Here is a 22,462-nt window from a genome sequence, read left to right as displayed (position 1 = left end):
CCACTCCACACCCCCCCCCCCCAGAAGAGTTGGAAGGTGGCTGGCTGGTCCAACCTATAAATGAAACTAGCAATTGTACCCTGGAGAGCCATTCTCCCACAACCCCTCGTCCCATGCCTGGGAGAGCATACAGGGAGGGCTAGGAAGCTGATGTCTTCTGCCGGGCTCCCAATGTCATCGACCTGGAAGGTGTTCCCAAGCACTGTGATCTTTTGCCGCTTTATTCTCTTCACCGCCGCTCTCCCAGACGAGCCATTCTGCACCGGGTCTCTGTTGTCGTCCCCCAACCAAACATGGGCCCACTGATGTCTTCTTGGTGAGACTGAGAACTCTCCCATCTTAAGGATTCTGAGCCGAGGGCCATGACAAGAGGGGAGAACGGAGGCCACGGTGTCGGGGCCTTCTCCCCAGTTGCCGAGAGAGCTGCCGAGTCCTGCCTTCTCCAAATACCCAGCAGAGTCTTTCCCTTCATTTTGACTGAGCCGTTCTACCTTGTCCCCCATGTCAGGCGAGAAGATGCTCCGAGAAAAAACCCCGAACAGCTCCTCGGCTCCCAGGTGCACTTGGTGTTCCTGCGCCACATCAGGGCCCTCGCTCTCTGTATCAGACAGCCAAGTGAGCAGCAGCTTTGGCACCTTGCTGGGGGGAGGGGGAGGTGGCAAATCCGGGGAGGGAAGGGAGAGAGGAAGAGGAGGGAGACAAAGAGGGCAAGTCTGGGGGAGCGGAGCCCCGGTAAGAGAGCCACAGAGGGAGGAACCCACGTGCTGGAAGGGACCTGAAACGCCTCCCGTGGCCTGACGAGAATGACCCCCGTTCTCCTGACAATGCCCAACATGTAACTTCAGCGTCTCGCTCCTCAGAAGCCCGGGAACCAGGGCACCGAGCGCCTGCTGGTTTATTTTTAGCCTTGAGATCATTGTCCCCTCCCCCTCCCATCCTGGAGGGAGCCCAGACTGGCTTATTTAAGGCCACACCATGATGCTGTGAAACTCGTGGGTGCCCTGGAGACCCTACCGTGTGCTGGAGGGGGAAGGGGGAAGGAGACCGGGCCAGATTGTGACTTCCGGACAACAGCACTCTCAGCAGGAGCAGTCCCGTGGCGGCGCAGGCTCCCCGAAGGGACCCATCTCCTGTTGCCTCGAGGCACCCAAACAGCCACACGGCCAGAGTGGCACCGCCTGCCATTTTTCTGAGTGGCCCCAGATCCAGTCTCTGAACGAGGCACTGGTACGAGTCACGGTGGAATGAGCAGGAGCTCGGGCCTGCAGCTCCTCCCTCGATGACAAAAGGCACCCGGAGGGTTTCCTGAGCTGGAGCCCCGCGTCTTTGCCTTGAGTCTGTCACAGACGGCAGTCAGCCTCTTCCTCCCTCCTCCTGAGCTGTTGGCCCTGGACTGCTCAGGAGCAAGAGTAACAGACCCATTTCTCCTGCTTTTTAAGTTGTGTAGAATGCTCTCCTCCCAACAGCCCTGGTAAGGAAGAGGGGAGCAGTATTGCTATCACACTGTATAAATGGAGAAACTGAGGCACAGGGAATCGAGCCCTTTGAAGCAGCGTAACTTGGTCGCCGTCCCATGGCCAATACGCACCCAGGCCCGGAATTGAAAGTCAGGCCTATCAGACCCGGGCGCTTTGCACACTACGGTGCCGCCTGACCAGCACCATAATCCCTTTTGGACAATCTGTGTGGCCCTGGAGGGAGGCAGGGCGGAGGCTGGGCTGGGGTCAGGAGGGGGGTCTATGCTGGCAGAGTTCTCTTGTGAGCAAATGAAAAGGAAATCCGAGCTGCCAAATGCATCCCTAGCCACCCCGCAAGAAAGCTGCTAAGGCATGAAATCCCTTCAAGAGCTCAGGAAGAAATCCTCTTACAGCAAGCGCCCTGGACCCATTTCCAATTCAAATCAAGGCTCCTGGGCCTCCTGGAGGATGTCCTGGGGATTCTGGAGAATTCAGGCCTGAATCGGGGCCCTTTGGAACCAGGTAACTCAACCTCTCCTTATTTTAGACAGGGAAACTGAGGCAAAGGAGGGCACCACAGTAAGGGAGGGCAGGATGAAAGCAACTCCCAGCAGAGCCTTCACTACACTTGAGCTCGCCTCTCATCCCCTGCCGACCCCACTCAGAAGCTTCCACTGCTTGACGTAGGAAGTCAGAGAGCCAGCCTGCTGACCTCCCTGTTGTGTCTGACATTCGCGTGTCTATCTGCAGCGATTCCAGAGTGGGCAGAGCCACAGTAACCATCGTCCTACGGGAGCAGGACGTGTGGAGGGGGCCCTCGTTTGGGAGGTGAGGGGGAAGCCGCCCCGTGGCAGATGCTGGTGCAAGAGTGCTGCCGGGCGGGATGCTGGGAGGGCTTCCGGACCCTAGACCAATAGGAAAGGATACTTGTACCTATTATATGGGAATAATGGTTAATAAGTGTCCAGGGAAGTACTGATGGGTTTGGGTGGAGGAACATTGTGGGGTTTGGGGGAAAGGGAGCCCTCATCCCGGAGACCTCAAGGGGAAGGGGGAGGAGGGAAAGACTGAAAGTAGAAGAGCCGTATATGACACCGATACATTAAACTGCTCCTAACCGCTTGGCTTTGGGGCGAGTGAAAAGGAAAGAGGAAGGCTAAGACTTGGGGGGTGGGCGGCTGGTAGGAAGAAAACCTTGGAGCTCCTCACAGCCACGCCCTCCCCTAGCACCCCGAGACCGGGAGCGGCCGGCTGGCTCAGGGGTGGAGGCAGTGCTCCAGCTCCATGGTGTAGGAATTCACGATGGGCTTGGGAAGTTTTCCAGCGAAGCAGGAGAGCCAGGTGCAGACCAGCATGGCCACCGCGGCTCCTCCCCCGGCGCAGTAGTACGCCCAGCCCAGCTGGCAGGTACCTGAGGGAAGGAGAAGCGGAGATGGGTGGGGGAGGTCAAGGCACGAGCCAGCTCCGACCCGGCCCCCCACAAGCCCGGCTCCTTTGGGCCAATCCAGAGGCCGCCAGTCTGGGCCGGGCTCGGGCTGGGCACATGTGCTGCTCTGCGGGCACTTTCCTTCCTCGGGAGAGCACGCTCCCAGAGGCCTCTCGGCTGGCCTCGAAGCGCTCACAAATGAACTCCCAGGCCCTCATCTGTCAGCCCCGAACTGGAGAAGAAATCAAGATTACGAGCCCCACTGAGAGGGGGACTTGAGAGTCCTCCCTCTCCAATGGCGCGTCCATTCTGACCTTTCTCTCCGTTCCCACACACAGACTCTCTGGAGGCTCCTCTGGACCCCACCGGCCTCCCCACTCCCAGGCTCGCCCATCTCCCCTCCATCCTGCCCACCCTCAGTTCCCAGAATCATCTTCCCAACACACAGCTCCAACTCGGTCCCTCGTGTCTCAAAATCCCCCAACGGCCCCCTTTTGTCTGTTGGAAATACCCAACTCCCCCTTCTCCACAGGTAGACCCCAACCTTCCTTTCTGGCTTCCTCTCCCTTCCTCTTCGTTCCAGGTAAGACTGCCTGCGTCTCACTTTACCCATTCCTGTGTCCTCCAAGAGTTCGTGCCCATCCTCCAAGCTCACAGTTTGCAGAACAAGAGAAAGAGAGCTAAAGAGAACCATCTAGATCAACCTTTCTCCCCATTTTATAGATGGAAAAACTGAGACCAGGAGAGGTGAAGTGAAAGGCTCAAATTCTCCTAGCCAGTCAATGGCAGAGCTAGAATTTGACTCCCAATGGTCTAGGGCAGGGAGCGCTGGGGCTGTCTTCCCCATGTAACCTTGGCCAAGGTACCTTAATCTGTCCGGACCTCAGTTTCCTCATCTATAAAAATGAGGTGATTGGTTTAGATGACCCTTTAGGGTTCCCAAATCCATGGTCCAGTAACGGGCCAAGAATCTGGTCCCCTTCTGACAGCTGCCTCCCGCCTCCAGGATTTCTCCTGGAAATGTAGCCGGATTCATCAAAATGGAGCCCAGAGCTGTCCCCTTGGTCTCATCCTCCCCAGCACCCAGCACAGTATCTTACTCCGGGAGGCACCGAGATACAGAAACGGCGGCACTGGGACAGAGGGTCTAGATTCAAGTCTGCCTCTGATTGTCTATCCACATGGAACAACGTACACACACGATTATGCGGATTTATCTGGGGTGGCCTGGCCCCCGAGCCTGGCGCCCATCCCTGCGGCCCCCGGAGCTGGCAGGCCAGGCCTTCTTTGCATGCTGAGGGACCGGAGCCGGCTCCCTCCTGGCCCAGAGGCTTCAGGGACCCACCCGGCTCATCTCCCTCTGCTCCTGCCTTTGCTTGTCAGATCGGCCCCTCGTTAGAGCAGGCGGGATGTTTCTATTATGGAAGCGCATTTGGGACCAGGGGGATGACTTGTTTCTCTAAATGAACAGAATAAATCCATAAAGTGCCACTGCCCCAAAGCCCTCGGCAGAAAGCAAGCTGCTGACCGGGAGAGAGCGGCGAGCTGTCAGGGAAGCCTCGCCACGGCTCGCTGGAAGGAGCACCGAACGGCTCTGGGCCCCTGGCTGTGTCCTCTGAGCTGCCCCGAGGGATGCCGGGCCTCTTCTCAGCACAGTCAGCATCATTAGAGCAGAGGAGCAAGAGCTAGAGGTGATCTTCAAGACCCTTTCCATTTAAGTGCCAACTTTACATCATGGAAAACTGGGGTGTGGAGAAGAAGAGGAAAGTTGGATATCATCTCGTTCTGGGCCCTCATCACTGAGAAAGGGCACCTGAGGCCTCCTTCTCTCCCTCGCCGCCTCACTCCACGTCCGATCACTCGCCAAGTTTTGTTCTTTCTACCCCTCCATGGTCTTGATGCGATTCAGCTCTCGGGACCTAGGCCCGGCTTCTTGTGACGACCTTTGCCCGGCCTCTTGTGATGACCTTTCTTATTAACGTCCCTACTAACTCTAAACCATCTTTCCCACCCTTGGCAAATGGATATCCTAAATCCGACCTCCCTGGGCCTTATTTCCCTCCTCTGAACTACATGGCCTGGAAGCTCTCCTCCAGCTCTCAAGATGACGATGATGACGATGACAACAACAACGGTGGTGGTGGTGATGGTGGTGATGATGATGATGATGGTGGTGATGATGATAGTGATGATGATAATGATGACGACGATGATGATGATGGCGATGATAATGATGATGATTTACCCCAAATCATTCAGGGAATAAGCCGCAGAGCCCTCTGGCTTCCATAGAGTCATAGGCTAAGAGAAGAGGTCATCTGATCCGACCAAGAGGAGAAATCAAGGCAGAGAGCAAAAGGGCCTTTGCCATCATCCCACGGCCCCGTTCTCTACCTGCAGATCCAGTCCTCTTTCCAATGAACCCATTTCTGTCTTCTCTGTGGGGCTGGGGGGGAGGGGGAGGAGCAAGGAGAGAGAGAGGGAGGGAAGGGGAGAGAGACAGAGATACACAGCGACATGGACACACAGAGACAGAGGCAGCCACACACAGGGATGGGCAGACAGAGTGACAGAAGGAGATACAGAGAGACACAGAAGGGAGGGATGCAGAAAGAGGAGAGGGAAGGGATGAGAGAGAGGGAAGAGGAACAAAAGAGGGAGGGAGGAGACAGGGGGAGGGAAAGAGACACACACAGAGACACGGGGAGAAACAGAGAGACAGACTGAGAGAATTGAGAGTTTCTAAAAGGAAAAGCATGATGGATGCTGGGAAGCAGGATACCTTGCTTCTAGTCTTCCAACCCTGCAGTACCTGGCTTACCTTGAGCAAATCATTTCACATCTGTAAGCCTCGGTTACCTTTTTTATAAAATGGAGATAACAAGAGGCCGGAAACAGCTAAAGCTCTCTTGTGGCCTCTGTTAGTCAGAAAGGGCTAAAGCCATCTTCAAACATCTGGGTGGAAGCCGGACTCTGTCGGGCCTGAGGTTGGGAAAAGGCAGTGACCGGCCGCCTCGTGCTGGGGTAGAACAGCACGACCTCGCTGTTCGCGGCATTCTGAGCCTCGCTGCCCACTCTAGATTTTCTAGAGGACCAGTGTTCGGGGCAGACGCGGCCCCGAGCTCACGTTAAAGAAGGATGGAGGGAAGGGAGCGGAGGGAGGCCTCCGGGGCCCCAAGCCCCGGCCGTGGCCCGTCTCCTCCCCGTCTGCTCCGTGCCCTGTCGCTGTGTCATCTCTCACATCGTGTCTGTGAGTCATTCCGTTCCGGTGTGGGATTTGCTGTGACAAGATCCCTCATCAGAGTCATTAAATCATCCCTCAGCAATGGGGCGGACACTTCAGTCAGATGCTCGGCTTTTCCTCCGAGTTGCAAATCAATCGCTTTAGAGGCTGCCTCTGTTTCCTTCAATTTGGCACTCGGTGACGCTGCCGCGGAGCCAGCGCTTGATCCGGGCTCTTGGATGCTACTGTCTCGGGCTCAAGGCCATTATCGAAACCCCCAGGGGGTGCCGCGAGCCCCTGGGCTGCGTCCGAACAGAGCCGTGAGATGGGTGTGCATGGGTGGGGAGAGCGAAGGGGGGATGAGGAGGGAGTGAAGAGGGGGACGAGGGGAAAGGATCGCTCCTCTGTGATGGGCCGGGCGGGCCTGCGGGAAGGGTAGCTGCTCTGACTCCATCCCTCCATTTGTCATGTATCCTTCCGTCTCTTTTGGGCACCCAACGGGCAATCGCCACACATGGAGTAAAAGCGCCTACTGTGCTCGGCGCCGAGGCTATGGGCACGTGACTGAGATGGACCCGCCGGCAGCAAGCTCATGGGAGAGCCGGAGTCTGAACAGAAGTAGGAGCGGGAAAGACGGATGCGGAGGAGCTCGGTGGGGACGACAGAGGGGAGGCCCAGCAGCTGGGGAGGCCACGAAATGCCTCCTGCGGAAGAAAGTGTGGGACTCAGTCTCAAAGGGAGCCACGGGTTCGGAGAGGCAGAGGGAGGGAGGGAGGGAGGGCCAAGAAACGACGGCTGTTCTGGGAAGCCCAAAAGACGTTTCAGGGTGGAAGTGGTACGAGGACATTTACGGGAAGATTGAGTTGTAGATGCTGACAGGGAGAGATCCAGAGACAGAACAGAGACCTAGAGACAGAGAGATGGGGGGGGGGGTGACAGAGAAAGACAAAGGAGACATAGGAAGAGAGACAGACAGAATCATAGAGAGACAGAGACAGAGAGGAGAGAGGGAGAGACAACAGTCAGGCACAGACAGAGACACAAAGAAAGACAAAGAGACAGAGACAGAGAGATAAAGGGGGCAATAGAGACAGACAAAGACAGAGACAGAGACAGAGGTGGAGAGACAGACAGAGACATAGAGACAGAGACACACAGAGAAACAAAGAGACCAATAGAGACAGAGAGGGAAGAGGGTGACAGAGATACAGACAAAGAGATAAAGGGGAGATAGTGACAGACAGACACAGAGACAGATGTGGGGGAGAGACAGAAACAAAGACTTGGATGCAGGGAGGGGAGAGAGAGACGGTAAGAGAGACACAAGCCGAGGCTACTTTCTGAGGCAGAGCCGGCAAAGCCGAGATGGGCGAGTAGAAGCCCCGGATGGTGACATTTGGGGCAGAATCCAAAAGTAGCTTGGGAAGCGAGGACCAGAGATGGTTGAAGGGCAGCGCCGGCCTAGGGTGTTCAGCAGCCAGAACTTGCGGTTATCGGACTCTCAGCGAAGCTGTGGTGGCCCCGAGCCAGCGCCGTGTGGGGGGCTGGTGGCTGTGGTCGGGATGATTCACGCGTGGGCCCCGGGCATGCTGTGGGTCCCTTGACGAGAGGCTGTACTTTCACCGGCGACTGAGGGAAGCGAGAGCCACGGGGAAGGTGTGTGCGTCGCTGAAATTAGGTACCAAGGGCCTCCCGGGCATCTCCGGGCCGGCGAGCCATTGGTCAGAACCCGGGAAGAGAAGCTGCAGCTCGCACTGGCCCAAAGGTGGGCCCTTTGGTCGTTTGTAGATGGGGGGTAGGGAGCAGGGTTGCCTCAGAGCCATGGGGACAGGTGAGTAAATGGCGAGAGAGCCCCCAGGCCCCGGACGTGCTGGCGGCAGGAAGAGGCTCCTCAGGAGCCAGGGCCCCTTGGGTGGCGGAAGTGTTTGGGGCATTCTGGCAACATGGGAGCCACAATTCCTCCTGGCCTTATGGGTACCCAGCGGCACCACCTTCGATCTGGAAGAAGCCAGATAGCCACGGGCTTGGCAAAGGGCCAGGTGTAAATCCTCCGAGGGATTCTCCTCAGCTACCTGGTGGCCTTTGCCTCCATTCCCATTTAAGCAGCGCGGCTCTCTTTGGGAGGGCAGAAGCTGTTACTGTCCCCACCCCACCCCCAGCTCCAAACACAAGCCCTCTTTTTCTTTTCCTTCTTTAACAAATGGAGAAACTGAGGCTCTGAGACAAGCAGCAACTCACCAGACATGGCCAAACCTCAGCCTGGAGCTCGGGGAACTGGGTCCAAGACTTGCAGTCCAGTCATTTCCTGAGGCATCCTGGGTCCCTTTTCTCAAGGCAGGAGAGGCAAGCACCCCACCAGGGAAGGAAGGCGGGAGGAAAAGGGGCCTCTCCGTGGACCGGCAGTGGGAGGGGCAGGCGTGGAGGAAGAGCAGGGAAGGGGATGGGATGGACAGGATGGTATAGCAGGGCTAAGGGAAGGGAGACAGCGCTGAAATGGCTGTCTTTGTTGCCACCATGTGGCGGCTGGCTGAGAGACAAGCTGTCCCTCAACCAGCTCTTCTCAGGGCCTCGGTGGCCCACAAGACCAGAACCCACCGGAGAGGGGCCGGCCAAGGGCCCCCAAGGGGTGCAACGAAGAGCCGGAGCCAGAGCCAGAGCCAGGTTCCTGCCCCACTCTCCTTCCAGGGCTGCTGCTCCGAGCCCGTGGGTCTTGGTCCTGTCCCCCAGCACCTGCTGAGTGGGTGGCCACGGGTGCAAAGAGGGGAGCAGCTAAAGAAGGTCCCAAATCCCGAGCCCCACGGAAGGCCAACCCTCAGCAGAGGGCGACAGAAGGCCCCGGCTCAGCCGGTGACGAGGAGACGGGACCGAGCTCCAGAGCGGGGACGTGTGGCCGAGAAGCATCGTGGTCATCGCCAAGGGGAGCCTGTAAGTGCTCACAGCCTCCCCACCCCCACCCCCGGGCAGGCAAGCTAGGGTCCTGCTCCGTCTGCAGGCCGGGCCCCGAGGCCCAGAGCCACATCTGAGGAATCTTGGACAGCACCGAGAACAACACCCTCACTCGGAGAGGAGGAAGGGGTATCCCTTGATCCCAGAGGGCGGAAGGAGCGGCAGTGGGCCAAGAGCAGAGGCACGGATTGGGATTTCAGCGCCCCACGGATGCTCTCAGACACCCAGTCTCCCGGGTTCTCAACGAACTCTCTTCCCAAGACCTAATTCTCCGCTCTGCTCCCGACACCATTCTTTAGCCTCATCATGGCCTCCATTCTTGCCCCCCTCGCAGCCGCCCCTCTCCCGTGGCTGGGCTCCCCTTCCTTCCCTAGTCAGACTGTCCGGTGAATCGGCTCGGCCGCACATTGCCCCTAAGCCCCCCCCGCCATCCACCATATTCATCAGGGATGGAGCTGGGGAAAGTCCCTAAGCTGTCGCCGGGCCCTCCCTGTCCTTGAAGCGGTTCCATGCCCCGGGCTCTGATGCAATCCGGGCAAAGTCCCTTTTTTCCTTAGAGCCTCTCCTGACACCCCCTTCCCTCAGTCCCCTGGGAAGCCATTCTCCCCCTTCCTCTCGTCTCAGCCATCTTCCTGCACTGCCTCCGCCTCCCCTCCTGTCTCAAAAAGCAGCGCCCCCCCCCCAAGTCAGATCCTCTCTGTGTCTCCTCGGGCCCATCCCCTCCCGTCCCCTGCTCTCCAGCACTCTGGCCCTTTGATCTTCAGGCCCTCCCCAGCCCCAGCTCCTACAGAGGCCTTCCCCAACCCTACCCATTCTGTTAATTATTTCCCATTAGCTCTTTTGATCTCCTCAACTTCCAAACGGCTCAACAGTCATTTCTTGGCAAGTAATTTTTAGGTTCCCATACACCGTCCCACATCCTTCTCCCGACTTTCCGTCTTATGCCCTCCGCTGCCTTTTGGACATCCCCAATCGGGTCCTCGAACGTCTCAAGTCCCACAGGCCTCTTGGTCTTTCCCTGGAATCCTCCCACGTTCCTAACTTCCTTGTTATTCGATGTTCCTCGGGCTCACAACTTCTGTATCATTCTTGCCTCTCTGGACAATCTGCCACTAAGGCCTGTTGATTTTCCCGTCCTCACATCTCACACACAGCCCCTTCTTACTTCCGACACTAGATCCCCACGTGGGCCCTCGGCAACTGCTGGTTAAGCTTCCTGCCACGGGTCTCTCCCACACGAGTTTATCCCTGAGCATAGGTCTGACCAAGTCTTCCCTATTCCCTTCACTCCAGTTGCTTCTTATCACTTTCAGGACCAAATGAAAGTCCACCTTTTGGTTCAGTGGAGAGAGCCCCAGCCCTGAAGTCAGGAGAACCTGAGTTCAAATCCGGCCTCAGACACTTAACATTTCTTGGCTGTGTGACCCTGGGCAAGTCACTTAACCCCCATTGCTCCACCAAAAAAAAAAAAAATTAAAAAAAATAAAAAGTCCTCCATTTGGCACTTAAAGTTCTATGAGTCTGCCCTTGCCTCCTACTTTTTAAATCTTATACTTTATCCCCCCACTGTGGACTTTTATGATCTGACTGCTGTGTGCCAGACCTCCCTCACTTCTGCCTCGCCTATTCCTTGGCTTCCTTCAAGAGTCAGCTCCAACCTCCCCCTTGCACAGGGAGCCTTTTCCCATCTCCCTGCCTCTGAGATCCACTCTGTGGTCCTGGTTATCATCACGTCATCCCCCACAACATACCGGGCGGAGACTGTTTTTGCCTCTTGGGGTCCCCCAGTGCTCAGCACAGCATCTGGTGCTGAAGAAATCGTCAAGAGATGCTTGTTGAGCGACTAAAGCTAGAAAATCTGTCGCTGGAGGAGAGCTATCCCAAAGTAGAGCCGGAGGCCCGGGACTCCTCCCCACGGAGGCCTTGAGAAGAACTGAACAGCTTCTGCTCTGCCATATGGTCACACGTGTCTCTGAGCCTCCTTCCGACTTGAGAGGCCACGAGTCCTCCCTCCCATCCCCTCCCTGTCCCTCTGGCTCCCTGTTTCGACGGAGGCCTCTTGGGCTCCTCTTACCTAAATGAAACTGGCTGGAGGCGTTGCCACAGGTCTGCATCACCTCAGGGCTGTTCCATCCCAGGGGGTACAAGGCACAGCCGGCGCCGATCAGCAGACCTAGGGCAGAAACACACATGCTGAAAAATGGGGACGGGCCCGGGCCACCTCCTCGAGGAAGCCTCTCCAGATTGCCTTCACCCACACTGTTCTTTTGCTTTTTGGAATGACCGTGACCCGTCCCGCAAACCACAGAAGTGGCCCAGGTGGGATTCTGAAGGGAAGCCGGCGAGTGACGGAGGCTGCTGGGACAGGGAGCCACTGGTCAGCCACCCCTGAGCAGGCCTCTCTGTCTTGGTGGGAAACCGGCTTTATCACCTGGAGGCGGTCACCGGTTCAGATGGCAAGGACCCTTGGGGAGAGCGGGACCCCTGTCTGCAAGTACCCCAAGGAGCGCCCAGGCGCGGCATCGTTTTCCTGGCTATCCCTCGCCCCTCTCCCAAGCGCTGCCCGGACCTCCCGGCAAGCTCGACTCTCCAGGGGGCACACGGCCGCCCGGCCCAAGCAGCTCTTTGCCATTTGGATGTCTTGGTGAAGGCCTGAGCCTGTCCTCCACCTCTCTCTTTCCTGAGGAAGCCCTGCAATCGCTCTCCTTTTAGACCACTTCCTTCATGAGAGGATCTCCAAGCATTTCCCAAAGCCTGCCACCGTGTATACGGAACAAGAGCAAAGCAGGGAGAAGCTCCCACAGAACCACGTGCCGTGTCCGGGAGGACTCCCTGATGGGAATTCGGGGGGTTAGCGGGGGAAGGGACACTCCTTCATGGGACAACTTTAGAAGTACAAGAGTCTTTCCCATGCTATTGCTTTGAAGATCAAGGCACACAGAGAGAGTAACGCTTCTACTTCTCTCCAATGAGCACAAGACCCCCAGTAGCTCTGTGAGGGAGGCGGGGTTAGCATTGCTGTGTCCATTGGACAGATGAGAAGATTGAGGCTCAGAGTGGAACAATCCCTCGCTCGTGGCCACAAAGCTATTAAGTGTCCAAGCCAGGATGTAAACTTGGCCCTCCTGGTTCCTGAGGCTGAGTCCAGGTTACCCCCTTGCTTCTCAAGAATGGTGCTGTGGGGGCAGCTAGGGGGTGCAGTGGCTAGAGCACCAGTCCTGAAGTCAAGAGGACCTGAGTTTAAATCTGGCCTCAGACACTCAACATTGCCTATCTGTGACCCTGGGCAAGTCACTTAACCCCAATTGCCCCAGCAAAAAAAAAAAAAAAAAAAAGGAAAAACGGTGCTGTTGACCCCCTGGGAGCACCAGAGACTCAGGGCTAAGCTCCTCTGCAGTGCCCACGCCTTCTATCTCTTGGCTTCCCAGGGAGCAACAAGGGCACTCTGAGCTGGACACAAGATCCCACAGGAGCCTGGTCCAGGAGAGAGCCGAGGATTCACTCCTAGTCTCCAGCTGCACGACTGGCCGAGCCCCAGGTCCCGAGGTTCCCCCTCAGCCCACCAGGGGCCATAGGCTCAAGAGGAAATAGTCCCAAGGAGTTTGGCTCCTCTCTGTGCCTGCCTTTCTGGGCTTTGTCCCACTTGCTCACCTTTCCCTTCTGTTCCCTCAAACTGTGCCCTAGACAAGGCCCCATATGGGCCCCGTTGGCGTGCCCAGCTCCGCACCACGGTGAGCCAGTGAGAGGAGGGCGGCGCGTCCCTTATCTCCCTGTGGCAGTGCCACCTGGTGCCCAGTGCCAGCCACAGCAGGAGAAGCCAGGTCCGACCTGCAGCTCCCCCCGCCTCAGCCTCCCAACTCAACTCACCCCATTTTGTTTGCTCAAAGGGGGAGGACGACACTTCCCCTCACACTAAGACATTGAAAGGAAGTCTGGGGTCAATTCCACGACAGCGCATCCGGAGGCCGCGGCGTCATGGGCGCTTTGGCGGGAAGCCGGGGAACTGGCTCACGCCGCAACGGGCTGAGCTTAGCTACGGGCTGGGCCGTGTTGGGAAAACACGCCCACTGCCATCGTGGGCAGAAGGATGAGAAGGAGAGAGGACGGGTGGCCGGGGAGCACCTGTCACTCAGTGCCTGGAGCCCTCACTCAGTGTTGACTTCCTGTGCTCTTGTCTCCAGAACCCAGAAAACCAAAGATCACCCACAAAACCAGCCAGGCCGTAGGCCCTCAAGTGCCGGTGCTTCAAGGGACCTTGGAAATCTGGCCATTGTACAGAGGGGAAAACAGAGGCTGAGAACAGTTATGGGACTTGCCTCATATCAAATGGCACCGGGCAGGATTTGAAGCCAGGGCCTTTGCTGCAAAATCCAGAGTTCTTTCAGCCTGACAGAGCGTGGAAGGAACCGTACCTGTTGGGACTCAGGGGCTTTGGAGTAGAGGGAGAGAATAAGTCCTGTTTAAGGCTGGGGAGGGGGTGTCCAGTTGGGGGGACTCAGCGAACGGAGCAGGCCTGGGGCCCTGGGATGCCACCTGGAACCTCGGGAACTATGGGAACACCGAGGGAGGACGTCCAAAAGGTGGGCGGCCTCGACTGAGACACAGATACTCATTTTTGAGGGATCTGGGCCTGGGAAGGTGGAGGGCAGCCACATATTGGGCTCCCACGTATTATGGAGCCGAGCGCCTCAAGGGCATGGCTGTAGTAGACCGGAGGCTCGCTATCCAAACAGGGCCCTGGCCTGTCACCCCTCCGACTAGAGCCCCATTGAGGATGCTCCTTAAACCCTTTGACTTGGAGGGGGGGAGAGGGTCCATAGTGGGCAAGGGAGGGAGGATTCTTCCCATCACCCAGTATGAGGCAGAGAGTCCCGGGCCAGCCAGGTGCTTTCCCAGGATGCAATGGGGCTGTTTCCTGGCCCACCTAGCACTTAAAGGCAGGGGCTGGGGCCTGGAGGGTCCTTGGGAAATCAGTTTTAATCTGTCTGTGCTCCAGAAAAAGCAGCAAGGCCCGGCTGCTCCTCGGGATTTGTCCTGGCTTCCAAGCTGAAAAGGGGGTTGTTAGGGGTCCCCATGTGATCAGCTGCTCCCCTCTTCCTCACGGGGGGAGTGGAGAGTGGCCACTGATCTGAGAAGGAAGTGGCCCCTTGTTCATTCATTTGTTAGGGAGCTCCCTGACTGCTGCTCCTTCCCATGAGCCCCTGCTGAAGCAGCAGGAGACATCCATGTGTGTGTGTGGGGGGGGGGGTGCTGGGGTCACCTTGTCTGGTCTGACTCCGGGGGGAGCAGCTCCCAACTCCTTCCTGCATTTGGCTCCTCTAGCTCACGTCCGCGGTCAAGGGCCTGGCAGGAGAACGCCGCCCGGGCCCTTAATGGATGCTCTCTCTCTCGGTGGTTTGGGGGCCGCAGACACACATCTGCCCCGGGCATAATGGGCTCCTTGGCCCAGGCGCCTGGGCTAATGCACGTGCTGCCGAGAAAGCGGGGGCCCCGGGGCCAGATCCATCTCCCTCGGCCCACTGCCGGCTCTCCGGGGTCTCCCCGCCTTGGCACCTTCCCGCCCAGGAGGACACTGGCCTCTGGGGCTGGGCCGGCCCATGGCTGCCACCCATGGAGCCTTTCCTAGTGGTCCCCTAGCACGCTGCCGTCCCAGGGGTTTCATCCCATCCCTGCTTCTCAGCGAGCCTTGCCAAGTCCTCTCCTAGAAAAGGAGCATTTTTCAAATGGGGAAATTGAGGAACAGAGAAGCAAAGGCAAGAACCTCTTCCAAGGAGGCACCCAAGATCGCAGACCAGACCTCCAAAACTTGGTTCCAGGAAACATGGAGGAGAAGCCCGATCTGGCGCTAGCCTTCCACACCCTCCCTTGTCCATTCTGCCCTCCACATCTTGGGCCCTGGCCACATTGCTCCCTCACTAGCTTTGAGAAGGCCGGCTATGGCTAGGCCCCCTGCGGCTAGGACGGCTATGGCTGGGCCCCCTGTGGCTAGGACCCCTCAGCCAGGTTCCCCTGCAGCAGGATGAGGGGACGTCCCTGGAGTAGATCAAGAAGCCAGTTACGGAGGGAATGACAGGGTTCCTAAGCTCACAAGCCCAAAGGAGCTAGATCATGGCCACCATTTTTGGCAGGGGGAAACTGAGGCCCTGCCATTGGGGAAGGCCCAGAAAACAAGGACAGCCCCAGCAGCGGTCCTGGGACAGGGAGATAGTGAGGGTAACCATCCCAAGAATATTAATAACCCCAACAATAATGAGGACCCCATTAACAGACCTTCACGGAGGTTGGTTTGCCGAGCCATGAGCCGCAGCCTCTGCCTCCCGGACACCCGCCAAGCCTATCGGCGAGGCTCCAGCCTCCCCCCCCCCCCCCCCCCCCAGCACAGGGAAGGGCAGCTCGGACTCTGGCCCTCGCTTCCCGGCCACGTTCGGCCCTAATCTCTGCAGCCAGCTTTCTCTCCAGAGAGGCTGGTCTGAGGCAGCAGCCAACAGCAGATGGGAAGGGCCCCGCTCCTCCCCCTCATCCCTGCCCTGCCGGGTCGACACGATGGCTCCAGTTCTACCATTAGAGGGTCATTCCTGGGCCAACAGCTAAACGTCATACCTTTGGGCTGCAGGGATTTCTGGGAGATGGGATCTGGGCAAAGGGGGCCTGGCCGAGTGCGGGCCCACGGGGCGGACAGGGCAGCGGGAGGAGGAGGAGAGGAGCCCGTGGGCCAGCGCCGCCGACTCGGCCGTTTTCTCCATCCCACCTCGCCACGGGGGAGGTGCCGGCCCGCATTCGCTGGCAGCCCCAGCCAGGGAGCCCGTCGGGAAGCCCTGCCCTGGCCCACCCGGCCCCGGGCACCCGGCCTTACCTCCCACAAACTGGGCGGCTCCCATGCAGCGGCCCATGATCCTGGAGATGAGCTCGTCCATGCAGCAGCCCAGGACGGCCCCCAGCGCCACCAGGAGCAGCAGGGCACAGCCGGTGCCCGTCACCACGGTGCACATCTGCCAGGCCAGGCTGGGGATGGCCTCGAAGTTGGCGTAGCGGCCACACTCTTCCACCATGACCAGGCCGCGGCCCTCGCCCCGGACGGGGTAGTTACAGCGCCGGAACATGCTGAAGGACACCGGCTTCCCCAGCTGGGAGCCGAAGAGCCAGTAGGGCAGGAAGTAGCTGGCGGTGCTGGCCACGGCCGTGAGCAGCGACAGCACTGCCCACAGGATGCCCACCAGGGTGAGGCTTCCCTTCATACTCTCCACACGCCGACTGGAACCGCACAGGAGCGCCCCCACCGGCCCACGAGCCTCGGGGCAAAGCGGGATGTGCTCCGGGGCAGACGCCGGCTCCGGGCCCTTCTGGGCTTCCTCGCCCGTGGTGCTGAGGGAGCTTCTCCCTGCTGCTGGCATGGGAGACGGACACACTGTCAGAAGGAGGAAGAAGAAGGAAGAAGGAAGAAGAAGAAGGAGAAGGCGAAGAAGAAGGAAAAGAAAGATGAAGAAGGAAGAAAAAAAAAGAGGAAGAAGGAAGAAAAAGAAGAAGGAAGAAGAAGTAGAAGAAGGAAGAATAAAAAGGAAGAAGAAAGAGATGAAGAAGGAAGAAAAAGAAGAAAGAAGAAAGAAGAAGAAGAAGGAAGAAGAAGGTAAAGGAGAAGGAAGAAGAAAAAAGAGGAAGAAGGAAGAAAAAGAGGAAAGAAGGAAGAAGAAAAATGAAGAAGAAAGGAGAAGAAAGAGATGAAGAAGAAGGAAGAAGAAAGAAATGAAGAAAGAAGAAGAAGGAGAAGGAAGGAAGAAGAAGGTAAAGGAGAAAGAAGAAGAAGAAGGAAGAAGAAAAAGGAAGGAGAAAGGAGAAGAGATGAAGAAGGAAGAAAAAGAGGAAAGAAGGAAGAAGAAGAAGGAAGAAGGAAGAAGAAAAAGGAAGAAGAAAAAAGAGGAAGAAGGAAGAAAAAGAGGAAAGAAGGAAGAAGAAGAAGAAGGAAGAAGAAAAAGGAAGAAGAAAGGAGAAGAAAGAGATGAAGAAGAAGGAAGAAGAAAAAGAGGAAGAAGGAAGAAGAAGCAGCAGCAGCAGCAGAATCTATGCAGTGCTCAAAAAGAGCTTGCACTGAATTGAATGGGGGGGGGGGGGGGGGGGGTCAGATGGCTCCCTTCCCAGAGTAGCCAGAAAGTTTCTTGCTTCCTATGGGCTCCTCAGGGCCTGGAGCTGCTCAAAGGAGGCCCCGCCTCCCCAGCCTGAGGGGGCGGGGCCGGCAAAACCTGGGGGGAGGTGCTAACTCAGTCACCTCTCCGGGCAGAAGCAGGAAGGTGTCTCCCAGATAGAGTCAACAACAGCGCCCCAAAGCTGCCCTCGAGACCCTCATGTGGCTGAGGGGGAGAAGCAGCATTTATTAAGCACCTAGTATATGCCAGGCAGGCACTGTTAAGTGTCTTACAAATATTCTCTCATTTGATCCTCATAACTACCCTGGGTTATAGGTGCTATTATTATCCCCATTTTACAGGTAAGGAAACGGGGGATTTGCCTCTAAAGATAACAGTAAGAAGAACTGTCATTTCCACCTCTTGCGGGCCTCCCAATGATTTCATGAAATAAATATTGTGGGGATCATTATTCCCCTTTTACAAATGAGGAAACCGAGGCTCGGAAAGGGAATGGGACTTGTCCGTGGCCGCTCGGCTGGTCAATTTTTGAGATGAGATGTGCATCCGGGTCCTTCCTGATCCTCACAAGGACCACTTGGGTAAACGCTACAGAGCTTGATGCCCGCACTTACTTGTCCATGGCTACTAAGCTAATGGGGATCTCGGAAGGGCCCAAAGTCTGGAACATACCAGTGGGAAAGGAAGAGGGGGGGTGAGGGAGGGGGCAGAGACAACGGACATCTACAGCCCGGGGACCCTGAGGGATGGCACCATGTGTCTCTCTAGAAAAGCTCCACTGACCCCTGGGCCTGGAAAGGCCCTCCAGGGACCCTGTCGCAGTCCCCGGCTTCCACTTCAAGGTCGAGGGCCCCTAAAGGCCTCTGAGTGGTCTGCTCTGCCCTTGAGGACACTCACTGGCAATGTGTTCCCAAAGTTCTCCTGCCTCTGTCAGCGTCCGTGCCCTCTCTTTGGGGGCTTAGGGGAAGGAGCCAAGAGCCACTCCCTATCTGTTCACAGAGCCTCTGGTCCCACGTGGGACACCCAATGGCGAGTTAACAGAGCAAGCTCTAAAAGCATCCGTCATCTGTCACCCGCCCCGTCGCTGCGCCCTCAGCTTCCCTATTTCTGCCGGCAAGGGTGGCCCTTCCCCGCCCCGGTGACTCTGGGTTCCTCCCTGTTCCTCACCCGCCACCACCAATCAGGCCCCAAGGCCTGCGGCTTCCATGGTTTGTCAACTTCACCAGCCCCAGACCTTAATGGGAGCCTTCACCCCCAGTAAGGGGTGCCCAAAGGGAAGAGCAGCCTTGCCTGAATTGTTGATGACCCAGAAGGAGCTGGGATTGGGTCGTTCCTCCCCTTGCCTTGCCCTCGGGAGCGACTGAGAAGTACATCGCCTGTTTTAGATGGGGAAACTGAGGCCCACTTCAGCAAATTTGCAATGGTGGAAGTAGAGGCCTGTTCTCCAGCTATCAGCATCTCCAGACATAGCTGGCCATCCCCGGGCTCCCTGCAGAGCTCTGTGGGAGGTGTTGCCCGGGCTCTCCTCTTTTCCCTTTCTCCCAGCAGGGCCCCCTATCTCTGCCCTTTTTCTGTCTTGCCCACGTCCCAGATGCCCCTGGCATACACCCTTTGGAAGTGAACTACTCTCACGGACTCTCTCCACTTCAGGCCTCTCTCCAGCCACTCAAGCTCCTCCTACCTCTTCTCCCATTTCATTTCCCATCATGCTGTGAAGATTCTGACATCATCTGGAAACTAGATGGCCCAGAACGGTACTGAGGAAAGAACCTGGGCTCAATGTCCAGTTAGACTACCCACTAGCGGTGTGACCTTGGAGCAGTCATTTCATTTCTTTGGGTCTCAATTTCCTCCTCTGTAAAATGAGGGGGGGGCATCAGATGACTTCTGAGTTCTCGATCTCAGATCCTATAACCAAGGTGGCGGAGGCAGAACTCCTCGGCCCCCTCCCAGCTCCTCCTCTTCTGCTCTCATCCCCACTTCCATTAGTAGAACTACAACTCCTCACCACTGTGCCGTCTTCCCCCTTCCCTGCCTCTGGCTCCTCTGCCCCTGGAGTCCAAAGTCATAGGAGTTTCTGGGATTTTCCGTGCCCTGAGCCCACTCTGCCTGCACGGGTGCCCCTCCCCCCCCCAGCCAGCTGTCTCCCTTTTGTCTGGCTCTCCTGTTCCGGCCACACTGACAGGCCACCAATGGTGGGGAACCTCTCAGAGGGGGCGGTGCGGTGGCAGGTAATGGGGCGACCCGGTGACTCTCCGCCGAGAGGAACCGGGGGCCGTGAGAACCGGCAGCGACCCCGGCCGGGGATCTGGAGAGTGTCGGAGCTGGGCAGGTGCCTCCTGTTTTAACAGAAGGGGAAACTGAGGCCAGGAGAGGGGAAGCGACTTACTTGCCCAAGTTCCCACAGCTAGCTCTTGGCGGGACCACATAGCAGAATTAGGGGCAGCGAGGTGGTGATGGGTAGCACGCTGCACCTGGAATTGAGGAGATAGGAGTTCAAATCTGAACTGAGACACTTAGGAGCCGGGTGACCCTTAACCTCTGTCTCCCTCAGTTTCCTCACCTGTAAAATGCAAATGCTAATAGATCTTACCTCCCACTGTTCTTATGGGTTGGGGGCAAAACCCACCTCTAACACCTGCTCCCTGAGGGACTCCGTGCAAGTCACCTCAATTATCTTAGACCCATTCTTCCATCTGTAAAATGGGGATGATAATGGCACCGATCTCACGGCATTGTGGTAAAGCCCAAATGACAAAATCTATAGCAAACACTCTCTATAGAAACAGCAACTATTTTTCCATCTGTAAAATGGGCATAACAATGGCACGGCATTGTGGTAAAGCTCAAATGACAAAATACATTGGCAAACCCTCTACAAGGAAAATCAGCCGGTTTTTCCATCTGTGAAATGGGCACAATAATGGCACCGATCTCACAGCATTGTGGCAAAGCTCCGACTCCAAAACATATTTGTAGATACCGGCTACTTTTCTCCCCGAGTTCAGACACCACCTTTTACCAACGGAGGCTCCAAGAAGGGGGAGAGCATCTCAGCCCCACCCCCAGGGAATGAACCCCCCCACCCCCGCTGGGGCTGGGACTCAGCCCCCCTCCCTGCCCCAAAGACACATCCTTCTCTAGTCACAGGACAGCCTGACAATGGGGGGGGAGGGGGGCTCACACTGCCTGCCCGAGCTCCTGGGGCCTACGCTCCTGGGTACCCCCAGCCCCGCCCCCAGTGCCTAGTCTGCTTCCATTTCCTCGGGACCACTGAGCACCTGATTGGAAGGCCACAGGCCCCGCCCCCAGCCCGACCGGGGCCAACTCCCTCCCCGCCCCCTAGTTTCCAGGAGCATCCTTGGATGCTTCTTTGAGCGCTGCCCCCCCCCCCCCCCCCCAGCGGCTTTTTCCCTGCTCTCCCTCCTGAGGCGTGGGGGTGGGAGGGGGCTGGCAAGGGGCGCCAAAGGCAACAAGCCCCGCCGCCTCCTCCAGGCTGCCCCCCCCCCCGTCCCTGCCCACGCGGGTACCCGGGTACAAGGCAGCAGCCGGCGCCGGGGCATCAGGAGCGCGGGGTTCGCCCTCACGTCAGGGCAAATCGGCACGTCTGGAGCTGTCCAAAAGCGCAGCGGGCCCGCGCGGGAAGCCAGGGCGCTCCGGGCCTCGAGGGCCTGCCCCCGGGCTCGGCCGGCACGCGGGGGGAGGGGGAGCATTCTGGCAGGGGCCCCGGGGGGGGGGGGCGCGCTAAAGAGGCCCCGTCATCCTTTTGATTCTCTGGCCCGGACTTGGAGGCAAAGGGCCGGCTCTGAGCCTGGCGCCGACTGGCGGGACCCTGGCCGAGCCTCTTCTCCCGGCCTCAGCCCGGTTCCTTATCTGCCAGAGGGAGAGTTTGGGGCGCCCGAGGAGTCCCCGGCGCTCCCCACGCCCCCAGCTCCCTTCCCTTCCCTCTTTTCCTCCTAGCCAGGAGAGCCGGGCGGAGAGTTTAACCTCCGGCTTCTTGGCTTTAATGGACTCAGAGGGGAAGGAGAACGGGAGGGGGCAGAGCCAGGGGCAGAGTCAGGAGCAAGGGCAGAGGTAGGGGCAGGGGCAGGGGCTGGAGCAGAGGCTGGGACACGGGCAGGGGCAGGGGCAGAGACACAGGCAGGGGCTGGAGCAGGGACAGGGGCTGGAGCAGGGACAGGGACGGGGCAGGCGCTGGGACACGGGCAGGAGCAGGGGCAGGGGCAGGAGCAGGGGCAGGGGCAGGGGCAGGGGGCCGCCGGGCGGGGGCACTGAGTGCACCGCTGGGTCCCCAGCCCGAGCCCCGGCGCGGGGCAGGAGTAGGAGGCGCCGGGAGGCAGCCCTAGGGGTAGGTGGGGGCGGGGGGGGGCAGGCGCTCGGAGCCCCCCGGCCGGGGACCGGGCCCCTCTTACCCGCAGGCTGGCGGCGTCGGCGCCCGAGGGGCCGGGCTCGGCCCGGCGGGTCCGTCTGGGGGCTGGGCGCGAGCTCGGGGCCAAGTTCTCGGGCTGGGAGGCGGGCTGCGCTCTGCCACTGACGGCCGGCGGCCGAGCGCTCCTTTAGCCGAGAGGGGAAGAGTCCGCCCACCTCCCAGGGGCACTGACGCAGCTCCTCCCGCCCCCTCGCACGTCCGCCCGCCCGGGGGACCCCCCTGCCCCTCCCCCTCCCCTCCCCCCAACCCCGGCTCCCGGCCCGGCCCGCCCCGCTCCACAACAACGGTTTCTCTGCCGGCCTGTCTCTGGTCTGCGGCTGGGAGGGGCCGTCACTCACGGGACGGAGGAGGAAACTGAGGCCGAGGTCACGTGGAGAACAAATGCAGAAGCGGGTGCGAGGCCTGCTTTTCTGGCTTTGAGAGAGAGAGAGCTAAAGCTGCCCCGCGGCCCTGCTTCCACACCGGGAGGGACAATCACGGGGAGCACAGTCTAGAGCTGGGGCGGTGGGGGGGGGGGCGTCCCAGAGCCCTGGTTTTCCCCTCTCATTTGCCAGAGGAGGAAAAGCTGAGGCCCGGGGAAGTCTAAGAGCAGGTGGAACAAGGAAGGGGCCCTGGGCTCCAAGCTGCTGCTGCTGCTGCTGGCCCCCTCCCTCCCCCCGCCCCCCGGGTCTCGGCTTCTTTCTGTACAGCAGGTGACCTCCAAGGAGCCTGCCAGCTCGGACTCTGCTCCCGGGGGGAGAGGCCGGAACTCCCGCAAGCCTCCCTGCCTCCATGGTCCCCCACTGTGCCACCAGGATGGGAGTCCGGAGTCCATGGGGACAAGGCCCGTGGCCGCCTCCTTCT

General features: G+C 58.6%; 1 protein-coding gene across 3 annotated transcripts; it reads right to left on the bottom strand.

The window, feature by feature from the left end:
• Window positions 1-1,986: 1,986 nt before the first annotated feature.
• Window positions 1,987-21,758, bottom strand: LHFPL1 (LHFPL tetraspan subfamily member 1). 3 transcript variants are annotated; one of them, XM_031944417.1, is made up of 6 exons: window positions 21,603-21,758; window positions 20,721-21,063; window positions 19,580-19,664; window positions 15,906-16,436; window positions 11,127-11,225; window positions 1,987-2,868 (listed from the first exon to the last, which is right to left on the bottom strand). In XM_031944417.1, exons 2-6 carry the CDS (start codon window positions 20,901-20,903, stop codon window positions 2,714-2,716), a joined length of 1,053 nt encoding a protein of 350 aa, XP_031800277.1. In that variant the 5' UTR covers window positions 20,904-21,063; window positions 21,603-21,758; the 3' UTR covers window positions 1,987-2,713. The 3 variants fall into 3 exon arrangements, with proteins under 3 accessions (XP_031800277.1, XP_031800278.1, XP_031800279.1); XM_031944418.1 differs by having other exon boundaries at window positions 15,906-16,433; XM_031944419.1 differs by lacking the exon at window positions 20,721-21,063.
• Between the last annotated feature and the right edge of the window lie 704 nt (window positions 21,759-22,462).

Source organism: Sarcophilus harrisii, chromosome X, assembly GCF_902635505.1.
Source record: "Sarcophilus harrisii chromosome X, mSarHar1.11, whole genome shotgun sequence".
Classification (NCBI taxonomy): Eukaryota; Metazoa; Chordata; class Mammalia; order Dasyuromorphia; family Dasyuridae; genus Sarcophilus; species Sarcophilus harrisii.
Note: the sequence above shows the minus strand (reverse complement) of the source record. Positions and strands in the feature narration are given on the sequence as shown.